This window comes from Cyanistes caeruleus, chromosome 5 (genome assembly GCF_971803275.1).
Source record: "Cyanistes caeruleus chromosome 5, bCyaCae1.hap1.1, whole genome shotgun sequence".
Classification (NCBI taxonomy): Eukaryota; Metazoa; Chordata; class Aves; order Passeriformes; family Paridae; genus Cyanistes; species Cyanistes caeruleus.
In genome coordinates, this window is record NC_141705.1 from 45,236,880 (window position 1) to 45,260,748 (window position 23,869).

Below are 23,869 nucleotides of genomic sequence, written 5' to 3' on the forward strand. Positions count from 1 at the left end.
TTCCAGCACATCAGACATTAGAAGATGGGCATCTGCCTATTTTGTAGATTCTCAAGAAACCTGAATCAATGGGTTTTAGTGACCTGAGGTAACATCAGCCCATGTATCTCCAGTGCAGAAGATGACTTTTCTGCCCCCCAGCATGAACTGGAAACCTGAACACTTTTATCTGCCTTTTCCATTTCTCTCACACCATTCAACTTGCTAAAATGGGGAAGTGCAGTGCATGACAGTGACCTAAAATAAGGGACACTATATTAGCAGTTATACAGGGAACTTAAATAGATGAGGGATTAATTCTTTGGCTATAAATAGCACCACCTGTAACCTCAGCTCCATCGTTCTTTATTTCTGCTCTAAATAAATGTCAGTGATAAAAACAGATGATAGATTTGATCAGATTCAGCTATGAATAAAAAATAACTCAAGTTGCATAAAAGTGAGGAAAAGTTCCACTATTGTATTTAAAGCCTAGCAACATAAGAAATTAGCCATCAAAATCATGTGAACTCTGGTATTAAAGCCACATATGTAAGCATTCAAGAGGCATAAAAAGTTCAAGTTAAGGAAATTACCTCCCAAGTGCCATCTGTGCCATTCACAAAACAGTAAGAACTGTAGAGCTTCTGACATAAGCAGGTAGTGACTTGTGTGCATGCATAAGAAAGGAGCAGCTTTCTACCTTGTGATTCTGTGGCCTGTTGTAGGGCTCCGTGCCCTGGTTGGGGGTGTCTGTGAATAGCAGCTGGTCCTGCAAGTACAGCCCATCTGCTTCACGCCTGGGGACCGGGGCATAGCACACGGCGGCCACAGCCTTTTCTCAGCTCCCTTTTATGGCTCATGGCAGCAACAAATAAAACCACATCAGCCAGCCCTCAGCTTTGCCAGGCTCTTTGCAAGCACGTGGAGCCCCTCAAAAGGCCAAGGCAGTCCCTCACAAAGGCTTGGTCGGTGGCTCACACGGTGTGTTTCCGCTGCGCCGTCAGCTGAGTCTTTCCTTGTGAGTGCTGAGAGCACGAGAGCGCAGCGGGCAGCAGACACAGTGCTGTGCTAAAGGTTGCCTGCTCACTTTGTGTGTGTTACCTGCTTAATGCAGCCAGACACTTGGGATTTCAGAGATTTCTGTTAGCTGGCAGGAAGTGGGAGCTTAGGGATATGGTTTTGAGATGGATGCATTGCACTACTGTTTGTAGCAGAGACCCAAAACATCAAAGCCCTCTCCTGCTTGGCACCCTTCAGTTGTGCTAAGTGGAAGGGACTCCTCATCTTGGACACAAAATAAATAAGAACACACTTGAAGAAAGAAACCTGCCCCCAGGTCACTCAGCAGCTGACTGGAAAGTATAACAGAAGTCCCTGGTTTCCATTGACAGTGTCAAGCTCCTCCAGAGTGCTGGTACTTGCCAGGACCAGCACTGTGGATTTGGGTGTAACCAAGCAGGTCTCCATCCTTTCCTCAACATCCAAAAGCTCCATCTGCCTGCCACTGACTCGGGAGCACGTGTTTTCTACATGGAGGTTCATGCTGACATGAGTCTGGTGTGAAATCCAACTAACATGTCCCTTTTTTCATGGTTTCTATGCAGGAGGACCCTGTGCCCAATGGTCTCCGTGCGCTCCCGGTGTTCTATGCTGCTACCATAGCTATTAACGTGTTTTCCATCATGTACACTGGGGCACCAGGTGAGTGAGCGGGGAGGCACGGGAGGAAGGCTTCCCACAGTGTGTAAGGATGCTCTGCCAGCGTCACCCAGACATCTCAGGGTTATCTCCTGCATTAGGAGTTAACGAGGGCTAGAGGAAATCATTCACCTCCCCACATGGTTCTGTTTGTGTGTGTGTTTCTGTGACACCCTCCTGACCGCTCTGGTTAGCGGGGAAGAGCACGGCTACAAAAAAAAGTTCCTCTTTAGAGGAAGGGAAATTACTGAGATGCAGCTTTGGCTTTGTAAATCTGAGCACATGTTGAGCTCTCAAAGGTATTCTAGGTTTTTGCATCAAGGAGTGAATGTTCAGAGCAGGGTGGGAGAGCAGGTTTGCTCTCACTGTAATGCCTTCACTCCATTGACATCAGCAGAGTTGCGGTTCTGGCACCTGTCTGTCTCCAAGACTGTTATTTAAATTTACTTCTTTATTTCCCTTTAATGATAAGAATCCCCAAGCCTATTTCTTGATTGAATGCATCTTCTTTCTTTGGTGTTGTGTTTTGATTGCAACTCAGTAGAACGAAATGATGTTGAAGGACTTTATTTATATTTTTATATATTGGTATATTTTATGTGCAGTTACATGTTTGTGTTTATTCATATGTATATTTATATCTGAATTTTTATTTTTACATTAGTTGAAATTTTATATTCTTGTATTTATGTTTGTATATTTATATTCTCACATTTTATGTATTTGCATTTATATTTTTATAGTTTACTGAAGTGGAATATATTTAAACACACACTTCTAGCAAAAGGGTTCAGAACAAAGATGTTCAGTGATCTCAACTACTTTGTTGAAAACTCTGGTCATTAAATGTTTTCTTTAGGTTAGATTAATGTCCAAGAGCTATGAATGAAGAGGCCATTGAAGATAGACACCTGAACATGACCCTGAATTAAGGAAGCAGGCTTAGATACTGATCTTTTTTTGAATGGAAAGATTTCTCTAAAATGCAACACACTAGATGTACTAGATAAATGCAGTTGGTAGACCCTATTTCCATAGCATAGCATTATTTGAATTAATAAAAAACTTGAGACTTTTCCAATTTGGAGGTAACATTACTATTCCTTTAAAGTCTAATTGGCTATGTATCCAAGATGTTTAACAGTAAATCAGCTGTATAACTCACATTTCCTCATTAGTTGTACCACAGAAGTAGGTCAGGCACTCTGCAGTGACTCATTAAGCAAAATAAATGAAATAAGAATCTTAATGTTCCCTCTGTTTCAGCTTAGCAGTCTCTAAAGTGTGTGAGTAAAAAGGTGGGACTCCATTTTTGGTACTGGGGAGATACATGTTTACTCTCCAAGGCCTCTGTCTTGGCAACATTTACTCACAAGGATGAATTAATCACATAAGTTTCAAGAGATGCAATATATCTTGAAAGATCAGAGTCCAAGCCCTTCCTTCACTGAGAGTCAGATTATTGTGCTGAACAAGTGCAAGGATCTCTGTTGGGGCAATAACTACAGAAACACGAGTTGTTGCTGTCGCTGTGCATTGCGGGACAAAGCCTCAGCTTTGGAGTGCCACATTAAGCTCATATCGTAGGCAAATAAGGGCTTAGAGCAAGCTAAGCATCAGGCTTTATGGACCAGAGCAAAGGTCAGGCAAACACTTAATCCTCATGGGCAACGTGGTTGAATGTGCATTCATGTATAAAAGCACTGCAAACTTGGTTTAGCAGCCCTGATGTGGGGGTTTTACCCTCGGCTCTTTTGGAAATAATGTCATAGTAATAGTGGGGCAACAGGAAACTGGAAGACTAAACCTGCAAATGTTTCCATGTCAGCTATACCTTTAAATACTGCAGTAACTGATAGTATGTCAAAAGTCATCAGCTCCTTCTTCTTGGTTTTCTATTTGTTGTGAACACTGGCTTTTCTGCAACAGACTACTTTTCCACTGCCTGGGATAATTAAGTCATGTTAATTTATGGCTTGCTTCGGTTTTATTTCTTTGTCTTTACAGTACTAGGACTGATACTGCCAATGTGGGCCATTGCTCTAATATCAATTGGTGTGTCCTTAGTATTTGCTGTCTTAGTCTGGATTTTTGTGTGTCCCTGGATGAAGAGAAAAATAGAAAGTAAGTAGTTATTTGATGAAATGTGAGTGATGTAAAATCATGAAATATTATATTTCAGAGGTGGAAGCACCTTTGAGGGGTCACGTAGTCTGGTCCCCACCCACAGGCAGGATGTGCCTAAACTGTTCCTCAAGTATTTGTGTAATTTGCTCTGAAAAAGCTGCAGTGATATAAATTTAAAACCTTGTTAGGCAAGCCATTGCAGTGCTCAGTTTTGGAGTCTAGCAGAAACAGGAAAATAAAACCTGGAATATAATCAAGTTTCTATTTTATTAATAAAAAGTTAAAGAGAGAAATCCTGTCAGAATTATCATCTTTAAGTGACTGTTTTAGCTTCACAGTAAGTTGGGCTGATCACAGCTTTTAGTTGCTCTGCTACTCTCAACAAATGCAGAGGAAAGTTCTGTGTTTCATTAATAGATGAACAGCTCAGTGTTTTACTTCAGTCATCTACTTTGGAGAATTTTATCGGGATAAACAAAGATGTTGTAGAATGTTCACACATGAATGTGGTAAAGTGTTAGAAATAAATAGTGTGGGTATGAAACAAAGTTTGGCTATTGAAGCCAAGTTAAACCATGCTGTTGATGTAAACAGGGGAAACCTAAGTAACGAGAGGTATAGGTTGGGTTTAAAATTACAGCACTATTCTTTCCTTAGGCCGGTTAAAGAAAGATGCTGCACTGTCAAGGATATCAGATGAAAGTCTTGATAAAATTCAGGATGAAGAAACACCAGTCTTTAAAGAGCTTCCTGGTGCCAAAGCATCTGATGAGAGCACGATTCCCCTTACTGGCTCAGTTACAGAAGCTGCTGGGGCATCAGATAATATTGCAAATGGAAACCATCCACGTGTACCATATGGTAAGGAACTAAGACAGTTTAGAGGGTTTGTCCTCTTCTTGTTTCAATGAAGTTTCTTATTTGCAAGTAGGTCTCTGCTGTAAATAGTAAATTAGTGTTTGGAATTTCCATCTCTTTTCAATCCCTTTTCAGTGCTTGTTTGGAAAGATGCTCACTTACAAGTGACATTTTCTGGAGCGGACCTAAAATCAATTACATTTTGCTTGGCTGTATTTCAGTTTTAGAAACAGATAAAAAAAAATTACTTGCCTTTTTGCGATGCTTTACTTTGTATTCTTAATAGTGTTTCCATCCTATTAAGCAGTGGAAAAATACGGAGCACACAGATTACTGATGTATGAAGGTCAAACTCAGCATAGAGATGATTAGCATACTACAACAGGAGATGAAAAGATTTGGACATTAGTTGACAAATGTATGACCATTTGGAGCGTGTCCACTAGAAAAATCTCACACATTGTTTTCTGAACATATATTTGTAAGTTGACTTGTGTGCATAAAGCTCTTTCTGTTCTGCTGTGTGGTGGGAACACCCCCCTCCACTTAGTGGTCTGCTGACTTTGATATCACTTTGCTAACATCTACAAAGCCCTGTAATTTGGTTAATAAATGTCTTATTTATTCAACTGATTCTTACAAAATCAAATAAGTCATGACGTGGAGCCCTTAGAGTTTTTAGTGCTTCCAGTTTAAAAATAGCTAAACCAAATTCTGAATGTTGTACAGTGAAAATCCAGGAAGTCAGGAAATGAAAAAGACAGTTTCTTCAGAAATATTATCTGTGATACATTTTGATGTGTGTCCTACAGTGTATGCTAACATTAAATTTATGCAGTGGGAATAATCATCATCATGTTCACAGGACTAGCACACAGAAAATGTTGCAATAGCTAAGGAAATACTTCTGCAGAACATGGATTTTTTTCTTTGCTTTTTCAAAGTTATTTTTAAAAGATATATAAATGTCTCCTAAACAAACGAATATGAATGAAATGTCTCTTAAAACAGATAAGTCCCAGTATGAAACTGCAGTAAACCACATTTCAGAAATCCCAATTATTCCTATTCGATGTAGATAAAACCTGAGAAAAAGTAGAGCTTGCTTTAGAAGAAAGGAATTTTATGGAAATTTATATTTTCAAAGAACCTGAGGATTTAGCCATCAAGTATCACATTAGAATAGCTGATCCCAAGTGACTTGCTGCAGGTCATACAGCATGTCTGGGGAGACTCAGCACTGGAACAAAGCTCTTTTTCCACAGAAAATGAGAGACTTTATTTTGCAGTGAATCGAATCTTGGCTTATTTGCTGCATGTAGTGCAAATTGATCTTCTTTGTCCTGTATTCTCAGATGCTGGCCACATTATTGTCTTGTGTTGGAGAAAGGAGGCTTTTGTACTGCATTTTGTGTGAACAAAACCTCTAAATCTCTGCCTTTTCAGGGAGGGCATTTTCGGTGACGCACACCTCGGTGAAATCACCTGTTTCCAACGGCACCTTCAGCTTCGATGGCCACGTGAGGAGCGATGGCCACGTTTATCACACTGTGCACAAGGACTCAGGTTTATACAAAGACTTGCTCCACAAAATACACCTGGACAGGGCCAACGATGAGAGGCCCACTGCAGAAAACAACTATAAACTCTTACGGCGCAACAACAGCTACACTTGTTACACTGCTGCTATTTGTGGCATGCCTGTGCATTCCTCCTTTAAGGCAGCGGACACATCTACTCCAGAAGACAGTGAGAAGTTGGTGGGGGACACTGTTTCCTACTCCAAGAAGCGAGTCCGCTACGACAGCTACTCCAGCTATTGCAACGCCGTGGCTGAGGCAGAGATTGAGGCGGAGGAAGGTGGGGTGGAAATGAAGTTGGCCTCTGAACTCGCAGATCCTAACCGGCCCCCCGTTGATCCTGTGGAAGAGGATAAGGAGGAGAAAGACACCTCTCAGGTCCATCTACTTTTCCACTTCCTCCAGATCTTAACAGCCTGCTTTGGATCCTTTGCCCACGGAGGCAATGATGTCAGGTAAGAGGATGAGATCTCACAAACCGGCAGTTTCACAGTTTAAGTACATTTAAGTTTTAAGGTTTTTTTTACGTTTTAAGTTTTTAAGGTTTGCCAGCTTGCTTGCTTGGAAAGCACATTCATTTCTGCAGGTAGATAATCATCAGGGCTGTGTATCATCAGTGTCCTCAGTGCTTTCCAGGAGTTGCACTGCTTAGTCTATGGTTTCTTTTCTTCTCAAGGGTAAAACCTTTTTTATTCACTGCTAAATAACTGTGAAGTAATTTGTTTAATTTGTGTTTAATTTTGGCCATCTTGGAGACATTGAGACTCCACCCAACATGCCAGCCACTGTAAAAGCAAACAGGACATTCCCAGCCCTGCAGAATTTGCAGCCTATTTTAGCTGCAAAATCAGAAGCTTCCAACAGACGAGAGGTTTTAGAAGATTTTTGCCATTAGATGAATTTCATCTCTTGTCACACAGCACCTCGCCATCTCAGTGGCATGTGGCTGAGGAGCAGTTTGGGTGGGTTTGCTGTGCCTCTGGGAACACTGTGTATTTTTCCTTTAGGATTTGGCTGGCCTACCTCTTCCCTAGACCTGGAGCAATCCATTTGGTATTTAATAGACGCTTTTTCCAGTATCATTATAAGATCCCCTGAGAAATTCTCTCAAGTGGCTTGTTGAAGCAGCTGTCCTTATTTAGGTTGTGGCTGTGGCTATACAGAGTCCCCTTCCTGCTGGACCCTTGCCGTGTTAGCCATGCCCTGATGGTGTCAGTTTTGGTGTTTTCAGCAGGACTTTGTAGCGTTCATAATTTTCATTGTCCTCCGTAGCCTGCTGGGCAAACCCTGTCCCACTCTACAAGGAGGACCCTTACTGCTCCTTGCTCTTGTCAGCCTCCTAATTTAACTCATAACTCATCATGAAAACACTTACAAACATGTTTCTTTGCTCCCCATCCATCCAGCGTCCTGGGAATTCAGAGCAGGACTTTCTGAAGAGTCTTTTGTACTTCTCTGGTATCCACAGGGATCTGACTCTGGGAAGGAGTCCAGAGTCCCTTCATCCTCTGGATCACAGGGCAGTGATGTAGCTTTCTTTCCTCCCAGATGGTCTCTGTTGTTAAAGACCTTTGCTCTGAGCATACTGGCAAAGAGCAAAGACCCATGGGGGTCAATATCCAAGCTCTGCAAGTGGCCAGCAATGAGTGCTGAAGGGAACACAGGGATAAGGACAAAGACTGCTGATACTTCTTGGAATGTACCCTGGGAAATACCACTGCAGAAAGTTCACAGCCTACCTCAGTAGGTGCCACGGGTCCTTTTTTCCCTGCAGGTGATGCTTATACATACTCCTCAAGGACTCACATCTTTAAGCAAACATCATTTGCTTGTTATGTAGGAGGAAAGGGTAGTCAATTTTGTTAGAAGTGATCTATAAGGGTGTGGTTAGTTCAGAAATCAGATTTGGTGTTGACAGGAGCTGGTCAGGAAGAAATACAAAGTTCAGACTCCGCTGTATGTGTTGTTGCATCTTACAGCCTAATTCCCATAGAATTTTGCATTTGGACTAGCTTGTTACCTTGGCAATATCCTTTCCTGAAAATTCTTATGTTTTTAGTGTTTTTCAGATCCCTGCTTTTGTTGGTGATCCTATCAAATTTGCCAGGGAATGTGTTTTTTATTAAACACTGTTTATTCCAAAACCTCTCTCTTCTTAAGCTAAATTCATATAATTGCAAAACTAAAGAACAAGTCGGCTTAATTTTGTCAAAGCTGGTAGAAAAGCAGGGAGATGGTCCTGTGTCTAGGACTGGGTCGGAACCCATCCTTGGAATTGTGCTGAGTTCCAGATAAACAATAAAATGAAAGACCCCTTCGTATGCCTAAAAGGTTTAGTAGATAGGGTTCTCTGGGATTGCAAATATCTGTCCTGTGGATCATATAGCAGAGAAGTTTTGCCAGTCTTTGTCTAGCAAAAGATGTCTTGGCTCTGCCACATGTTGCATGAAGATCTGAAGAGCTCAAAAGGCAGTGCATTGTTTAAAAAATGATGTGGTAGAACTTAATGAGTAGCACAGCTTTCTGTTCACATTTATCTAAGAAGGTAAGCAGTCCATCTTCCACTGATGAGTGCTGTCTTTTCATCTCCCTCCTTCATACACTTCCCTTCTGCTGATTTTAGGTGCTGCTGTCAAGCTAGTTCTCTAATATTCTTAACTCAGCCTTGAATCCTGTTGTTGAAATCCTGCTTTGCCCTGCATTTGGTTTTAAGCTCCTCACTCATATATTTAGGATAGCACCTCCATTGTTCACATGTTTTTCTTTGGACTTGACTGCAACATTTTCTTTCTGTATCCTGGAACGTACTCTTGTACCATGTTTTCTATTTATTTTCCATCAGGCTGTTTGTTGATATTCCTTGAAGGGACAGGAGCAGATAAGAGGAGCAAAAAGAAAAAAATAAAAAGCCAATATGAAACTTAAAAACTGCAGGTGATTGCAAGGTAAATGACTGGCCTGTTTTAGAGCATATTTAAGCATGGAGCATACAGTACAGACAGAACCGTGATGCAGCTCAGAAAAACTTCATGGATCAGAAGTGTCCCATATACTTTGGACAGCACTTTGGTGGATAAAAGATCATGTGGATCTCTCTTGTTTCATTGTCCAGGATTTACTCACAGACGTGGAAGAGTTAAATCAGTATTTTGTCCTGACTGCAGAACCAGTTCTTAACTAGTTCATGTTTCTTTTGAGATGTTGCTTTTTAGCATCATAACAAAATCAGCCATCTTTGCTGTAGGAGCTGATGTTTGTAGCCATCAGGGCTCATGTTCAGGCTGATATCAGCAGGGATCCTGGCTGGAACATCTGTGTCTTAAAAGAAACAGGGAGTGATGGTAGCTCCTTATTTAGGTGACTGTTTTGTTCGGACCATCCTCTCCTGCCTGACGCCAAGCTTATGTGCACTGTGTCAAGGGTGCTGGAGCCCTTCCAGGGCCAGGACCAGCTGAGCTGGGCCGAGAGCCTTGTGACACCGCCATGCACATGGGCTGAATGAAATCTAAAGAATTTAAAATCCCAACTAAATGTGTTGGGACAGAACTGCTGAAAAAAAATGTTGTTGTTGAACTTAATTAGCGGCGCCAAGTGAGCAGATCCCACTGGCTCAGCAGCCGAGCACAAAGGGAGTGCGTCAGGTCATTGCAAGGGCAATGGGAGAATAAAAAGGGCAGGATGGAAAAAAGACCTGGGCCAGGAGCGTGACACAAGGAGAACTGCCAGCTTCTAAATGCTCGTTCAGAGCCAGCTTTCCAGAGAGGCCGGGAGGCTGGGCTTTGTTGGCCAGCAGGGATTATGTGCACCTATGGTTGAGTTGGACTGAGCTTATTTTTCTGGAGATATAGGCTGATTCAGCAGGAATTGTGATCTGGAGCTTCAGTGCTGCAGCCACAGCAGCCTACCTGTGTAACAACAAATTGCAGAACAATTGCTGAAGCTGTAGGGTTTCTGCTGTGTTTTAAAGTCTGGATGCATGTCTGAATTAACTAGCTCTCAAAAATAAAGGCAGTTAGGCAGGTTGTTTTGGACATGGCTAGAAAGGACTGCTAACCACAGAAAGCTAATATGAAACTTAAAAACTGCAGGTGATTGTAAGGTAAATGTTTTAGAGCATATTTAAGCATGGGGCATACAGTACAGACTGAACTGTGATGCAGCTCAGAAAAACTTCATGGATCAGAAGTGTCCCATATACTTTGGACAGCACTTTGGTGGATAAAAGATCATGTGGAGATCTCTCTTGTTTCATTGTCCAGGATTTACTCACAGACATGGAAGAGTTAAATCAGTATTTTGTCCTGACTGCAGAACTAGTTCTTAACTAACTCATGGGGTAGTTAGACCCCAGTTTCTTCTGAGATGATGCTTTTTAGCATCATAACAAAATCAGCCATCTTTGCTGTAGGAGCTGATGTTTGCAGCCATCAGGGCTCATGTTCAGGCTGACATCGGCAGAGATCCTGGCTGGAACATCTGTGTGTTAAAAGAAACAGGGAGTCATGTTTTCCCTGGTGCCCAGCACAGCAGTGGCTGTGGCTGCTCTGCTACTGGGCTGGGAATGGGAAAGCTGTGAGCAAACAGTGTGTTTGCCCCACAGTCCCATCCTAGCAAATGGGAAGATGCTTTTGTTGACTCAAGCAATCTCTGGAGCTTGTTATTCCTTGAATACTTGCAATCAAAGCAGTATGACCCACAGAGAGATGCTGTAGGTCAGTGAGAGTTTTGCTGATTAAAATACGCTGTTTATGCTGTGAGGAAAGCCTGAGCCTTTTACTCCTACACATGTGTCCATGCATGTGTTTAGTCATTTCTCATACAGATTCTTTCTCCTGTAAGTGGGCAGCCTCTTCTGTCCCTTACTACCCTCCTTCTGTGTGCTGTGTGCCTTGGGTTGTGTGAGCAGGCAGCTACCTGGGCCCATGGATTGGGGCCATGGAGGAAGGTTGATTTAGTGCCTGACGGTGGCAGGAGGTGTGATGCTGCAGCGGAGCAGGGTGACCACGGACCGTGCCCCCACCCGTGTCTGTGCATGCCAAGGGACTGGCAGTGCTGAGATTTGGCTGGTACATGCTGTAGGGGGGAGAAACCTGCCTGCAGTCGTTTCACAGGATCTCAGTTTTCCTGAGTTCCTGCTGCATAAATTGTTTGAATGTGTCTGCTCTAATTAAATTTCTTGTGGAGGGCTTCAGGACTCCCCTTGCGTATTCATGCTTAGATCTTAGGAAAAAGAGGTCATTGGAGTTAAAGTCTGCAGGTAATGCCATATAGATTTATGGCACAAGTTTGATAAAGAATGCCTGTCATTATCCAAACAATATAGGCTGCGTTACTCACAACAGGATTTAAAACCATTTCAGAACTATAGTAAAAATATTTGATATTTTTTATATATTTCTATGTGTTCTTTCAGTGGTTTTAGGGAAGCTGACTGCTTCTAGTTAGGGAATTCATTTTTATGCAAAACAGTTTGAGAAACTAGGAAATGTGTGCCTGCCCAAAATACAGGGAGAAGAGCTTTCTCCTCTCACCTTCATTCAGATTTCACTGGAGTTTTAGGTCAGAGTGCACAAACAGCAGTAGGATTCACCTTTCCCCCCTCTTCCTAAAGTAAATGCAACTAAAGGAGGGAAGAGCCAGACCATTGCCAGTATCTCACTGCACACAGGGAGCTTAGTGGGATTCAGCCTCTTGGCTAAATAAGGAGTCTAAAGGAGCTATAGTGAGGCTGGATTACAAAACAGGTACTTCTTATTTCCTCCCTGAGAGCTGCAGTCGAGCTCACTGAGAATATTTAGGAAGCTAATCTATCTGTTATATTTAGTGAGGGAAGCCTGATTTCTGATTTCTTCCCTTTTTTAATAATAGTCCATCCTGTAAAGTCCAGCCTGTGCCCCAAGTAGATGTGAATCTTCATTTCTGTCCTTAATTGTGCAGGTACATGACATTGCCATGCAGGCAAGTCAGAGAAGAACAACAAGAAACAGCGTCTCCAATGGGCATGGGAATCCCTCCACATCCCTGTGTGAGCTGGACCCATGTCTGGGCTTGCCAGGGGAAAAGCTGATGCTGGTGGGCACCGGGGAGGATGGACCCAAGGATCCAGGATCCAGGCAGGTGGGGTTTCAGGGCCAGCATCTGCAGGACACAGAGATGAGCTGCGGGAATAAGAGCGCGTCCACCCTGACTCATTAACACTCCCAAAGCTTGCACTTCACAGGGCACAGCTCTGACACACTTCTGTTGTGCTGTGGTAGATGCACTGTTTCAAGGCTGTCCAGTTATTTGAACTAGGATAAAACTCTGCTGATAGTCTGATATCCCTGGAGATTAGGGCATGTTTTTTTCCTGTTGCTACATACAGGCATATCTTTCTTTCACTCTTGCTCAGCTGGGTGATGTCTCATGGCATAACTGCAGCCTATTCAGAAATACCATCCCACTGAGTTTCCCAGTGGAAGGTTTGTTTGTGAAATCCTGGTTTGGGAAACAGTCAAATGGCTGGACGTTTCCTAATTATACTGTAATATTGGACACCTAATACGGATTTCTCAGATGGCTGTTTTGCTCGTCGTTCAGCTTTAATTGGTGATAATGTATGTTTCAAGGTTCTTTCACTCAACTAGAAAAAGAGGCTAAAAAGCAATCTCCTTTTTCAGGCAGCAGATAACCTAAGCATGGTCATCAAGAAGTCTATACATTATTCACAAAGCACATTCAGAGTGTAGTTTTCAAATACAGTTAGGTTTTCTTTTTGAGCAACTCGCTACTCGCCTCAAACAACAGCAAAGAAGTAGCAAAAGTTGCTATTTCATAACATATCTATGACAAGTTTGATGGAGTTTGGCCACAGATCATTCAGCTGATGGCTGAATTACTGGGAAAAAGCCCCTTAATTTTTTTACTAAAAAAAAAAAAAGTTCTTATTCCTCCAGAGGTGGTCTTGGACTTGTGACCCAAAGGTACCTAAAAATTTCTGCTAGTGTGTGTGTGCATGGGAAACTGTCATTTCTAAGCCTGTCTCATGATAGCTGAATGTGGGGTGGTTATTTTTGTTGGTAATACTATCTGTCTCACAGGGGAGAGGAGAAGCCAGCTCTATTTATAGTTCAGATTCACTGTCAAATGATATCTTTCACAGCAGTTTTATAAATGCTGTGTGACAGATTCTAAACTGGCACAAGCGAGCAGAAAAAGAGAAGTTTGTGCCAATTCACGTTAGTCGAGAGTGCCGGCAAAATCATCACGAGGGTCAGGCAGCACTTCAGGAACAGGGAGCAGCCCTTCAGAGAGCCACCATGGAACACATCTGCCAGTGCAAGTGTTGCTGTGGGTGGCATTAAATCCTGCACTGCACCTCCAGGGACGGCAAAGAGCCCCTGCGCAGCACCCCAGCTGCACAGCCCTGTGCACTGCGAGTAATCGGCTGGCAGAGGTGGGGAAAGTACTGGATGTGGAGAATACACTTTGCAGCAGGCAGGCTCAGGAAATGGGCTTCTTACACCACAACATTTTATAAACTCATCCTAAAATTAACTCATATTGTCACCTCCTTGTGCTCAGTGGGAAAGTGTGTGTTAGGTGTGCAAAATTAAAGTAATACCATGTCAGGAGCCCCTTATTTTCTGTTCTAAACCTAATAGCTAGATAATAGTGCAAATCCCCTAAAGCACGTCAGTTTCATGGGGACCTGAGGGCAGTTTTACATATAGATAAATGTGGATGGGGGTTCAGAGACCCTGTGTGACCATCTCAGGCTTTTTTCTTCTCTAAACTACCATGGATAAGATGTGGAGCTCCAGCACAAAGGAGAGTTAGTTAAGGTAAGTAGAAAACTGTGTGGGAGAGTAAGAGAAAATAACTTCTTGAAAATAGACTTGTGAAATGAGTCTTAGCCAAATGCCTGGAAGATTTGAGGACTACTTTCCTGCTAGTCATGTCTTGAATCAAATGAGCTAGAACCAGTGGGAAATACTGTGCAAGCCATATCCCAGTCTAGCCAGCATCCTTGTGGTTCATCTGGTTAGTCACTCAGCTGTAGGAGACATCTGTTAAGCAAACTCTCCTATCTAACAATGCCTTTATTGTTGCTGGTTTTTTGGGGTTTTTTTATGTGTTGTTTCTCTTTTAACCTCTCTTACTGAGCTGTTGGGAGTGGTTTTCTTCTACCTCTGTGCAGAACCAAGATCATAGTCTTTGCAGTGCCTGAGTCAGACCCATTTGCTGCGAGCTTTTGGCAGTTTCATGGTGCGACAGGACTAGCAGCTTCTTCTAGAGCTGTTTTCCTTTGGCATAGAGAGCATTGATACCACAAGCCCCGTGGACTGCACCTCCTAAACAAATCTAGAAGCTGAAGAAGCCCCTTTGGAGAGCTGTGATGGTTCTGGATTCAAGCCACTGTCGTTGCTGTTTATAGCCCCTTACAGATCCTCAGGGTGGGAGATGCCACTGTCCCTAAGAGCTGAACTCACACTGAATGTGATTTACCAGGAGAGGAGAAATGTCCCTCTGGTGTAGATAACCAGTGAGGTAGATACTCACAAAGGAAAATGAGGTTAGTTACATTTTTGCCTTTCCAAACCCTTATGGATCCAGTGTTCTTCTGCTTTCTTTTCCTACAGAGAAGGTACCAGAAATGCTGCCTCTGTGGGCAGCAGTGTTATCTCTTCTGATCTGTGGGACAGAATCAGCCGACTGGATTCTTGAGGCTGAGCATACATCGGCAGAGTTTTGCCTTGTCTTCTCTTGCCACAAATAAGAACCATTTCCTCAAGGATTAGGCTTAGTTGATTCACAGAGGTGTAGCATTTGCAAGTGATTAAAACTGGATTTTGATGGAAGAGCATAGTTTACTGCTGCAGTTTTTGAAGTCTTTTCTGCCTCTTCAGTCTACGTTGGAACTGACAAATATGTATGCAAAATCTCTTTAGAACTGTCAGGAATCAGTGCCTGAGCTCACTCCAAATGTGCCTGTTATTTTCAACAGGGAAGTTTTTCCCATGTCATACAGCACTATAAAAAGGGATGATCAGTTTTGCCTTAATTCATTTGATCAATGTATTATTTGCCTTTATCCATCCTTCACCATCCATCCGTTTATTCATGTACCTTCGTAAATTGAATTAACTTTCTTTTTCTGTGCCCAAAAAGGCATTAAAATGTGCAAGTAATTTAATCTATACCTGAAAACACTGGAAAAGCAGTTTCAGGTTGATTTCAAAATATTAGAAATTCTTCAATCAAGAATCTCTTCTTCCAATAATTCTTGCATTTAGGCCCTAAGGACTTTTCACATACTGTCCTTCCAAAACTCAACAAATTGAATGCTTACTTGGGCACAGTAGCAGACCAGAATTTTAAAGTGTTCTAGCAAGTGGAAATCACTCTTTATTTAAAGTCTTTAGTTCTTCATTGTACTGCCCAGCATCTTCAAGCCCACTGGATTTTATTATCCATGTTAGCTCACCAATTTATTTTCAGGATCTTTCTCAAAACACATAAGAATGATTAATTCTTTTATATCAAAGAGCATTTTTAACTATTTTCATTGCCCTCATAGCTTGAGTGTTGCTGTGTGTGTTTATGAGGGAAAAGTTTTTCCATATTACTTTGTTTCAGGATCACTTCTCAGGGTTCAGAGCTCAATTTCTCAAGGGCCAGATGAAAGCAGGAGGGTCTTGTGTTGCTGAGATGTGCTGAGCCTTGCACTGCTGGCCACCCTCATCTCTTGGCAATTGCCACTCAGCCCCTGGCACCTCATATCTGGTAAAAATGGGATTCAAGGAAATTATTAACTGGCATATACAGTGGCCTGGTTTGCACAACATTTGACATTAAAACTGGCCCTTACTCCATCTGTGTGCTTTGGAGTGGAACCAGGAACTAAATTTAGCAGGTCCTGGCTCCAGGGTGAGCATGGCTGTCAGTCCTGCCTGCAGTGCTTGCTGTGACCTGCTTTCCTATTGGTTTACAAAGAGGGGGGGCTTTCCTGATGGCTTTCAGATTTTTGGAATGACATTGGTCAGGTTTGTTCTGCTCTTCTCATGATTATTTAGACATAAATATAAACGCTGCTTCACTAATTATGCTTTTCGGGTGGTGAATAAATGCTGCTCAGCTAGGCAAGCAGCTACTTAGTGTTTAGTAAAGGAGCTGAAAATAAAAATGATGTCGAAATTCTTATCTGCTTTTCAGTATTTAAGCCTCCAAAGTAACTGGATACCAGCTTTTGAGTTTTTCTTCTAGCTAGAAGTTTCTGTCTAGAAATGTGATGCTTTTTTAGAATAAACAGAGTCAGAAGTCTGACTCCAGCCACCAATATCAGATGACCTGCATTAAGAGTGGGGACTTCAGTGTTGCTGACTTCCAGTGTTTTTCCAGATAGCAGCAGCAGGGTAGCAAAATGGGCTTACACCAGCTCTGTGTCACCAAAGGCTCCTTTCTGATCCAGTCCAACTCACTCTACAACACCTTTGAAGATGACTAAGTCACCTTCCCAGCTGCACTCAGATCATTTCCCAAACGTTACAGGCTGTCAAGCTAAATTATATTTCTATATTCTTGTCTGCGATGGTAATTTTGTTCATTATTTTCCCCTCTTTGGCAAAAAGAGCTAATTTGATCCTTGAATTTTAAAGATGCACAGGTCTTGAATTGGTAAATTTTGAGATAGTTTCAGTGTGGTACTGAAAGAACTGATTTTTCTCACAGAACAGACATAATGAGGTACTACTGACTCTGACATTTCAGGAAACAATTTGTAAAAGAGAACCTTGCTCTAGTTATCAGTGAAGAAATGACAGCTGAAAAAGCAACATGATGAGAGTTGCCTGCTGCACCCTTTCCAAGTGAGAAAGGGTGTTGCCTAGAGGGTCAAGTCAGAGTAGTGCTGCGCCCATGATGAAGAAGAATCGTGCAGAAAATAAGAGACTTCTTTCAAGGCAACTCTCTGCATTTTTATACTGTATTATTACAGTATAAAAAAGCACACAATTTTATTATTATCAGATGACACGTTTCTGTTTCTCCAGCAATGCCATCGGTCCCCTCGTCGCGCTCTGGCTTATCTACGAGCAAGGTGCCGTAATGCAGGAAGCATCGACTCCCATCTGGCTGCTGTTCTATGGAGGTGTTGGGATCTGTGTGGGTCTCTGGGTCTGGGGAAGAAGAGTTATCCAGACTATGGGTAAAGACCTCACTCCAATCACACCGTCAAGGTAGGTCCACAGTTGTCATTGTGGTTGTGTGAACTTTGTGTGTGAGACAATCTGAGAAAATGCTGCTCCGGTATTTTGTTTGTAATGCGGTTTGCTGGATTTGCTGTGCTTTGATTTTAATGATAACCTGGCTTTGACTTCTCTGTCTTTCTAAAAAAATGAAAGAAATAAGTGAAAAAGGAGAAAAAGAAAGCATGAGGTAAAAAAAGAGAAAGAAAGAGAGAAAGGGAAAAAGATAACCCTGTAATACTGAATATGTTTAAGGCATAGAGGTCTACATGAACAGACAGCAGAGTCTTCTGCTGATGACCTAATTAGCTTGCTAGGAGGTGCATTTGGAAATGGCAAGATTACAGTGGCTTTCCCAGTGCGCTTCAGACTATTAAACCCATATGTATTTATTACAGTAATTTTCTTCTTTAATGCATACTCGACCTCTGCTGGTGCTTAACCGAATTACTAATTAGGCACGATTCACTGCAGCGTAGAGTAGTGAAGGTCTCTGATGCAATGAGCCATGCAGACGGGCTACTGCAGATGACTAGCCTGTGCCGTTCCCATTATTCAGCCCTTTCTTGTTCTCTTAACTTACTCACATGACAAAAATCAGTTGGAGATAAAACAGTGGAAAGAAGAAACGGGTAAGACTTTGGCACGCTGCATGGTATCAGTCCGAGCTGATGCAAAGAGTGATTGTGAAGTGTTTTCTTATGCTTCCCGCAGTGGATTCACTATTGAGTTGGCTTCGGCGTTCACAGTTGTGGTAGCTTCCAATGTTGGACTTCCTGTCAGTACTACACACTGCAAGGTATGCCTTTGCCCAGCGACTGCAGTCAAGGCAGTCTGGACTATTCATCTTAAAATTGTGCTGCTCGAGCCAGGGATAATGGCACGGTGAGGGGAAAGCAGCCGCTGACAGAGGATGGTTAGGTAGGGGTGCATCAGCACATCTCGGTCATGCCAGCAACGTGGGAATGTAATCAGGCTTCCAAAAAATGTGTTGGAGTTGTCACAGTGAAGTCACTGGAATTGGCCACAGCATAAACTCCATAGCTGCTGGTGAAGAGAAATAGCGCTTACAAAAGCATGACTTCAATTTAATTGCAAATGGTTGCGAGGAAGAGCCTGGTTTCCTCTGACGGTGCCATTTGAATCTGGTCGGGTAACATTTCTCCCTTGTTCAGAGGCTGCGCACCATTCATCATTTATACTTGACTTTCTTGATAAGTGCATGGCATGGGATTTCCTGCATATAACTCTTTTACTACAGGTTTTCCATTTGTCTTTTTTTTTTTTTTTTTTATTTCTTCACAGTGGATTTTGCATTGAAGTAATGTGTGCGCTAACGGTACTTGTAGCCTCAAATGTGGGTATTCCAATAAGCTCCACCCATTGCAAGGTATTGGAGTTTGCAGTGATACTATCAGTAAATCACATCACTAGGACAAACCATAACAAAATCTGGGAGATACCGACTGTTGCAGATTGCCTTCACTGTGCCATGCCCTGTAGACCGTGACCGCAAAATAACGGGGCCCACTTTGACAGGCAGTACAGCCAAGCAAAGTCAGCATTATAACTAATTGCACAAAAGTCTGGACTGTCTTTCACCCCTACATGGTTGTACTGAACTAATATAGACATCTTAAAACAACGTAGATCCGTAGTCTGTGTGAACCCAGTTATGTGTATTTTAAAACCTTCTGTATGGAAAACACTGCTACATCATTAAGCTAATATTTTAATGTCTCTCTTCTTTTAAACCAACTTGTCCTCACTTTTGTGCATTTTAATACAGAATCTGGCCCTTGTAATTAGTCCTTTGAACAAGGTACTTTGCTTTTTTTTTTTAATTTTTTTTTATTATTTTTTTTTCCAAAAGACTACTTGGTAGTATATGGTATATGTACAGGCTAAGCAATGAGCACAATTTAATTGTGTCACAAAGACATTTATATAGCTTGTAAACCTGAGAGAGCATGTGGACATTCACACTAGAACTGGAAGAACATAATGGGAATTTGGAGTTTTGTTCCCTGGGAAATTCTCAGGTCAAATATCCTGTCTTTTCTCCTTTCCTTTTTCTGAAGCTCCTGGTTGTGCAGAGCTGTTTGTTTCTTTCACCCGCTGGCAGGATGTGGGGAAGCCCCTCCAAAATCAGAGACCTCAGAATGGCAGTCCCTCTGCATCACTGCATGCCACCAAGACCAAGCCCTAAAAAAAGACAGTCCTTGTAGGATTCACTACTGCCCCTGGAGAGCTAGGAGCCCCTGGCTGGGGCTGGGGCAGGCGGGGTTCCGGGCATAACTGCTCCATGGCATGGCAGGCGGGCTGGCAGGAAGCCTGGCAGCCTTGCCTGTGACATTGACCTGCTTTCCAGTAAAAGAGTCAATGAAATCCACACATCCTGCAAAATGCCCAAAGTTGGTTCAATTGGCCTTTTTCTAGTGAAAACCATTTCTTCAGAAAGCCTTCCTCTATTGCAAAATCATTTATTTCTTCTACCCTGGTGCTCTTTGAGAAGCAGCCAAGACTGAGCTGCTCTGAAAGGCTGTTCAGATTTCCTGGCATTGACAGAACTCTGGTTCCTCTGAATCAAGCAGGGAGGGGAAAAATAATAACAATGTTATCCACTTCTAAAAATGCTAGCCTAAAACCACCTCCCTTTAAGCTGACTGCTATATCAAATGCACAATGAAGAATTTGCCAGGGAGAATAATACAGCTTTGATTATCCCAGTTGCATGCCTGAAACACTTCTAGCCAACTGCTGTAAAAGAGAAAACATACTTTGGTCCAAACAAATAGACTGAATTTAAAAAGAAAGTATCTTGGAAGCCATAAGCTAATGAGAGGGGTATTCATTCACTCAATGCAGCTAAAAGCTTGGTCTTTTCTAACTGCAGAGCAAAATAGTTCTTTTTAAAAAATACTTCCATAAAAGCAGCTAATGTGGTTAGTCTGTGTCTGCTCCCTGTAGCTTGCTGTATCTCATTAGATGGATCATTCTTAATGGGAAGATCCACTTTGCAATAGGATTAGACTGTTCCAGGGATGTCATGTTATTGTAACTGTGTTTCAGAAAAATGAGATCCTGAGTTGAAAGATCCTAAGTGAGCAACACAAGATAAAGCAAACACTTGTAACGGATGTATTCCTGTATTCCTTGTTTTATTTGAGGGCCCAGGGCAAGAATAAAAAAATTGTTAAATATCATTTGCTCCATGTGAAAATGCCTTGCTGAAAGTGCTGTCAGCCGCTGAGTCAAAAATGCCTTCTTAAAAATCAACAGAAAAATTATTTTGCCTTAGAAATCCAAAAGAAAACAGGTTTGAGGTGAGCCTAATCTTGAGCCTCCAGCTCCCAGGGACTGGGAATTACTCTTTTTCTCAATATTTACTCCACTGCAAAATAGCATTTGCTTGAGTGGGTGTCAGTCAGCTGAATGCACAGCAGCTGGAAAAACTGATGGCAAATAATGAGCAGCATGAAACAGCTGAGGTGGAACAGTAGACTGTAATGAAAAATGGAGACCAACTACGAAGGAAAGCTCTGAGCAGCAGTTTTCAGATCTTGTAGCAAACGTGGCGGCAAACTGGAGGTTGGTAGCAGGAATAAAAGCATTTGGCTTCTGGGGAAGGTTTGTCAAGGCCTCTCAGGTCAGGACGTGCCTTTGGTCCTAAATCAGAGCCTTTGGTCTACATGGGGTAGTCACTGCCCAATGTGCCTGTCCCCTGTCTATGGCCAAACAGCTTTTTCACTCTCAGCGCCTGCTGAGAGCCTGAACTGCACCTGTGTCTTTGCCTCAGATCCAAGGGGAGAGGAGAGACCCTTGAAAACCTCCAAGTCAAGAGGGCTTGGAGGGAAGGCCTAATCTTTTGAGCCTCCAAAGGAATCTGTGGGTCTGAATGTGGCAGTAGCCGCATTGCTCTGACTGCACCAGTTCTACCTCCCCTGGGATTTAGCACTGAAAAGCCAGGGTGGTGTGAATGCATCACTTCCCTTTCTGCTGCCCAGGTGGGAAAATGATCATATTGAGTCTTAGAGTGCCTGTTATTTGTTCTCAGATTGGAGATTTAGAAATAAGCATTTCTCAGCTGTAACAGAGTGTGTTCACGTACAGATAAAATTAAGAGTGCAGCAGTTAAATTGTTTTCCTTTGCAGAAGTGACTTTGCTGAGGTCATTCTGTCAGCTCCATTTTGGCAATACGATTTTGCGGTTTTGAAAAATATTCTCCGTTGCTTTCATTGAATTATCGTGTTCTGTGTGTTCTTATTATACACCATTGCACAGGAACAAGAGAGCCAAAAGCATTTCTGTAATGCTTTGAGCAGAGCATACTGAAGGCAAACTGCACTGGTTTCAAACCAATCTCAAAGTAGATATCATCTGAAATTCTACAGAAGGTGTAGTGTGCCTACACCCAAGGATTAGCTACTCTCCTAACCTCTAGTCCATCAAAAATCACTATTAATAAACTAAACTTTAATAATGTTTAAAACAGATTGCCAATGCCATCATTGCTGATACCATTTAAATTTCAGGAAGGACTCGGAGATTAGCGTACACAGACTGCAGGCTTGCTCAATAAGTAACACTGTGTGACAGACGGATGCTAAGGACACACAAAATGTAAAGCTGAGCCTAACAGCTGAGCTGCTGAAAACCCAAATGCTATTTCCTCGGGTTAATGCTTCGATGTAGTCACAAGTGTGACTTCTTCACCTGGATACACCTCCACCTCCTAAATACACTTACTCCTCCTAATTACATTGTGTACTCCTGGAGTATTCAGATGAAATATTATCTAACAGATTTCCTTATTGGGTCATGCTTTTGACAGAGGCCTAATTGGTCACAGAATATCTCATGTTTAGTTTTCCCTTGTTCTGCCACAGGTGCCCTAGAGTTACAGGGTCTTCCACAAGTAACTTTTATCCAAAAATAAATGTTAAGCAGTAGTTAGAAGCTAAACAGGTGTTAGCAAAATATGCAGATTTAATATCCCTATGCTATCTTTCCCTGATTCCCTGTACTCCTGGCATGTATCATTTTCCTGGCTCTGTACTAGGGGAACAGCCCATCTTTTGATCTATAGGCAGGGACTGATACTCCCATTAAGAAAACAAGCAGGGAGGCAGGGATGGCACTTCAGGGAGCACATGCCCAGCTGTGTCTTGGAGTTTCCTTACCTTCAAAACAGGATATATCTTCCACATTTCTTGCTGCTTTACCATGCACTTTGAATAGACTTACACTGTTTTTGCTAACAGCATGGAAAGCACTTCCAGGGCAGAAAGAAAATGTAATCTTTCTGAAGTTTTGTATCATTTTTCATTGAAAATATTTTTCTCAGTCCAGTTTTTTTTCTTAAAAATTGATATGCTGGGTTTATACCTGAGCTTATGAACTGAAAATACCTTTGAAGGAAGAAAAGGTTGCAGCTTTGCCCATAACACAGTGTGTTTTATCTACAAAACCACTGACCTACCCAGCTGCTCTGGTAGCAGCATCTTTGAAGGATATCTTGGATTTTATCCATTCCCCACCATCCTCTTGGTGTCTGAACGGTTTGTGTGCCCCATAGTATTAGTCTGGTGTCTTTGTCTGCAAGACAGGATTTTAGCTCTGGATGCTTTGCTTGGCTAGCTGGTCCAGAAGGGCTGGTGTCCCTCACAGGGCTCAGATTGATGGGTTTGTTGTACTGGCTCTAAGCCTGCACTGTCTGTCTGCCCCCTGCCAAGCCACCATCACTGCCACAGGGTGGGCTCAGCTGCTTTTACCTTGACACTGCCATCCTGTTTGTAGCCTGCAGTTTTGGCACATGGATGTGGTGTTTTGGGTCAGTGCTGTGTGCTGGGCTGGGAGCTGCACAGAGAGGCTCAGCAGCTGCTGGGTGAACGGGCAGGGCACCCCAAACCAGCAAGAGGAAAGGCAGGTGGGACAGGAACCACAGTAGCTATCCTGGCCTGCCCCATGCAATGCTCTCCACCAAAGCCTTGAAAACAACTTTCCTGGTGTTTTCCTAATTTGAACTGTGACCAGGCCAGAGTCAGTGGACACTTTCTCTCTCCCCTGGAGACTGAGTCAGGTGGAGGGCTGCCTCAGTTGCATTGAAGGCTCATGTAGGAGTTAGCAGGGCAGAGAAAAAACTCACCAACATACTTTATTGCCTTTGGCTGACCCCAAGACCCATGAAAAATTGGCGAACATTGAAAAACAAAGGTTTAAGTACCCTGGAAGTGTCACCCTCCTGCCACCACACCAGAACAGTGCCATTGTCATCCTCAGGGCCTTCTTTATCTCAGAGCAACGCTTGGTATCAGCTGACTGGCATTGGTGTGGCCGTGGGCATGTTACATGTGCTCAGACCTACCCCTCACACCTCGTCTCCCTCTCTCTTCCCC

The 23,869-nt window shown here is 42.6% G+C and overlaps 1 protein-coding gene across 6 annotated transcripts in view; it reads left to right on the forward strand.

Annotated features, from left to right (window-relative positions):
* SLC20A2 (solute carrier family 20 member 2) overlaps positions 1-23,869 on the forward strand; it is a 57,207-nt gene that overhangs the window by 31,672 nt on the left and 1,666 nt on the right. For 2 of the 6 annotated variants that reach the window (XM_086891643.1, XM_086891644.1), the window contains 6 exons: positions 1,587-1,683; positions 3,688-3,804; positions 4,465-4,668; positions 6,112-6,700; positions 17,276-17,461; positions 18,185-18,269. In XM_086891643.1, coding sequence (XP_086747769.1) covers positions 1,587-1,683; positions 3,688-3,804; positions 4,465-4,668; positions 6,112-6,700; positions 17,276-17,461; positions 18,185-18,269 — 1,278 coding nt within the window. Of the gene's footprint in view, positions 1-1,586; positions 1,684-3,687; positions 3,805-4,464; positions 4,669-6,111; positions 6,701-17,275; positions 17,462-18,184; positions 18,270-18,775; positions 18,861-23,869 lie in introns of all 6 variants that reach the window. The other 4 variants (XM_086891645.1, XM_023924744.2, XM_086891647.1 and 1 more) reach the window with 2 other exon arrangements.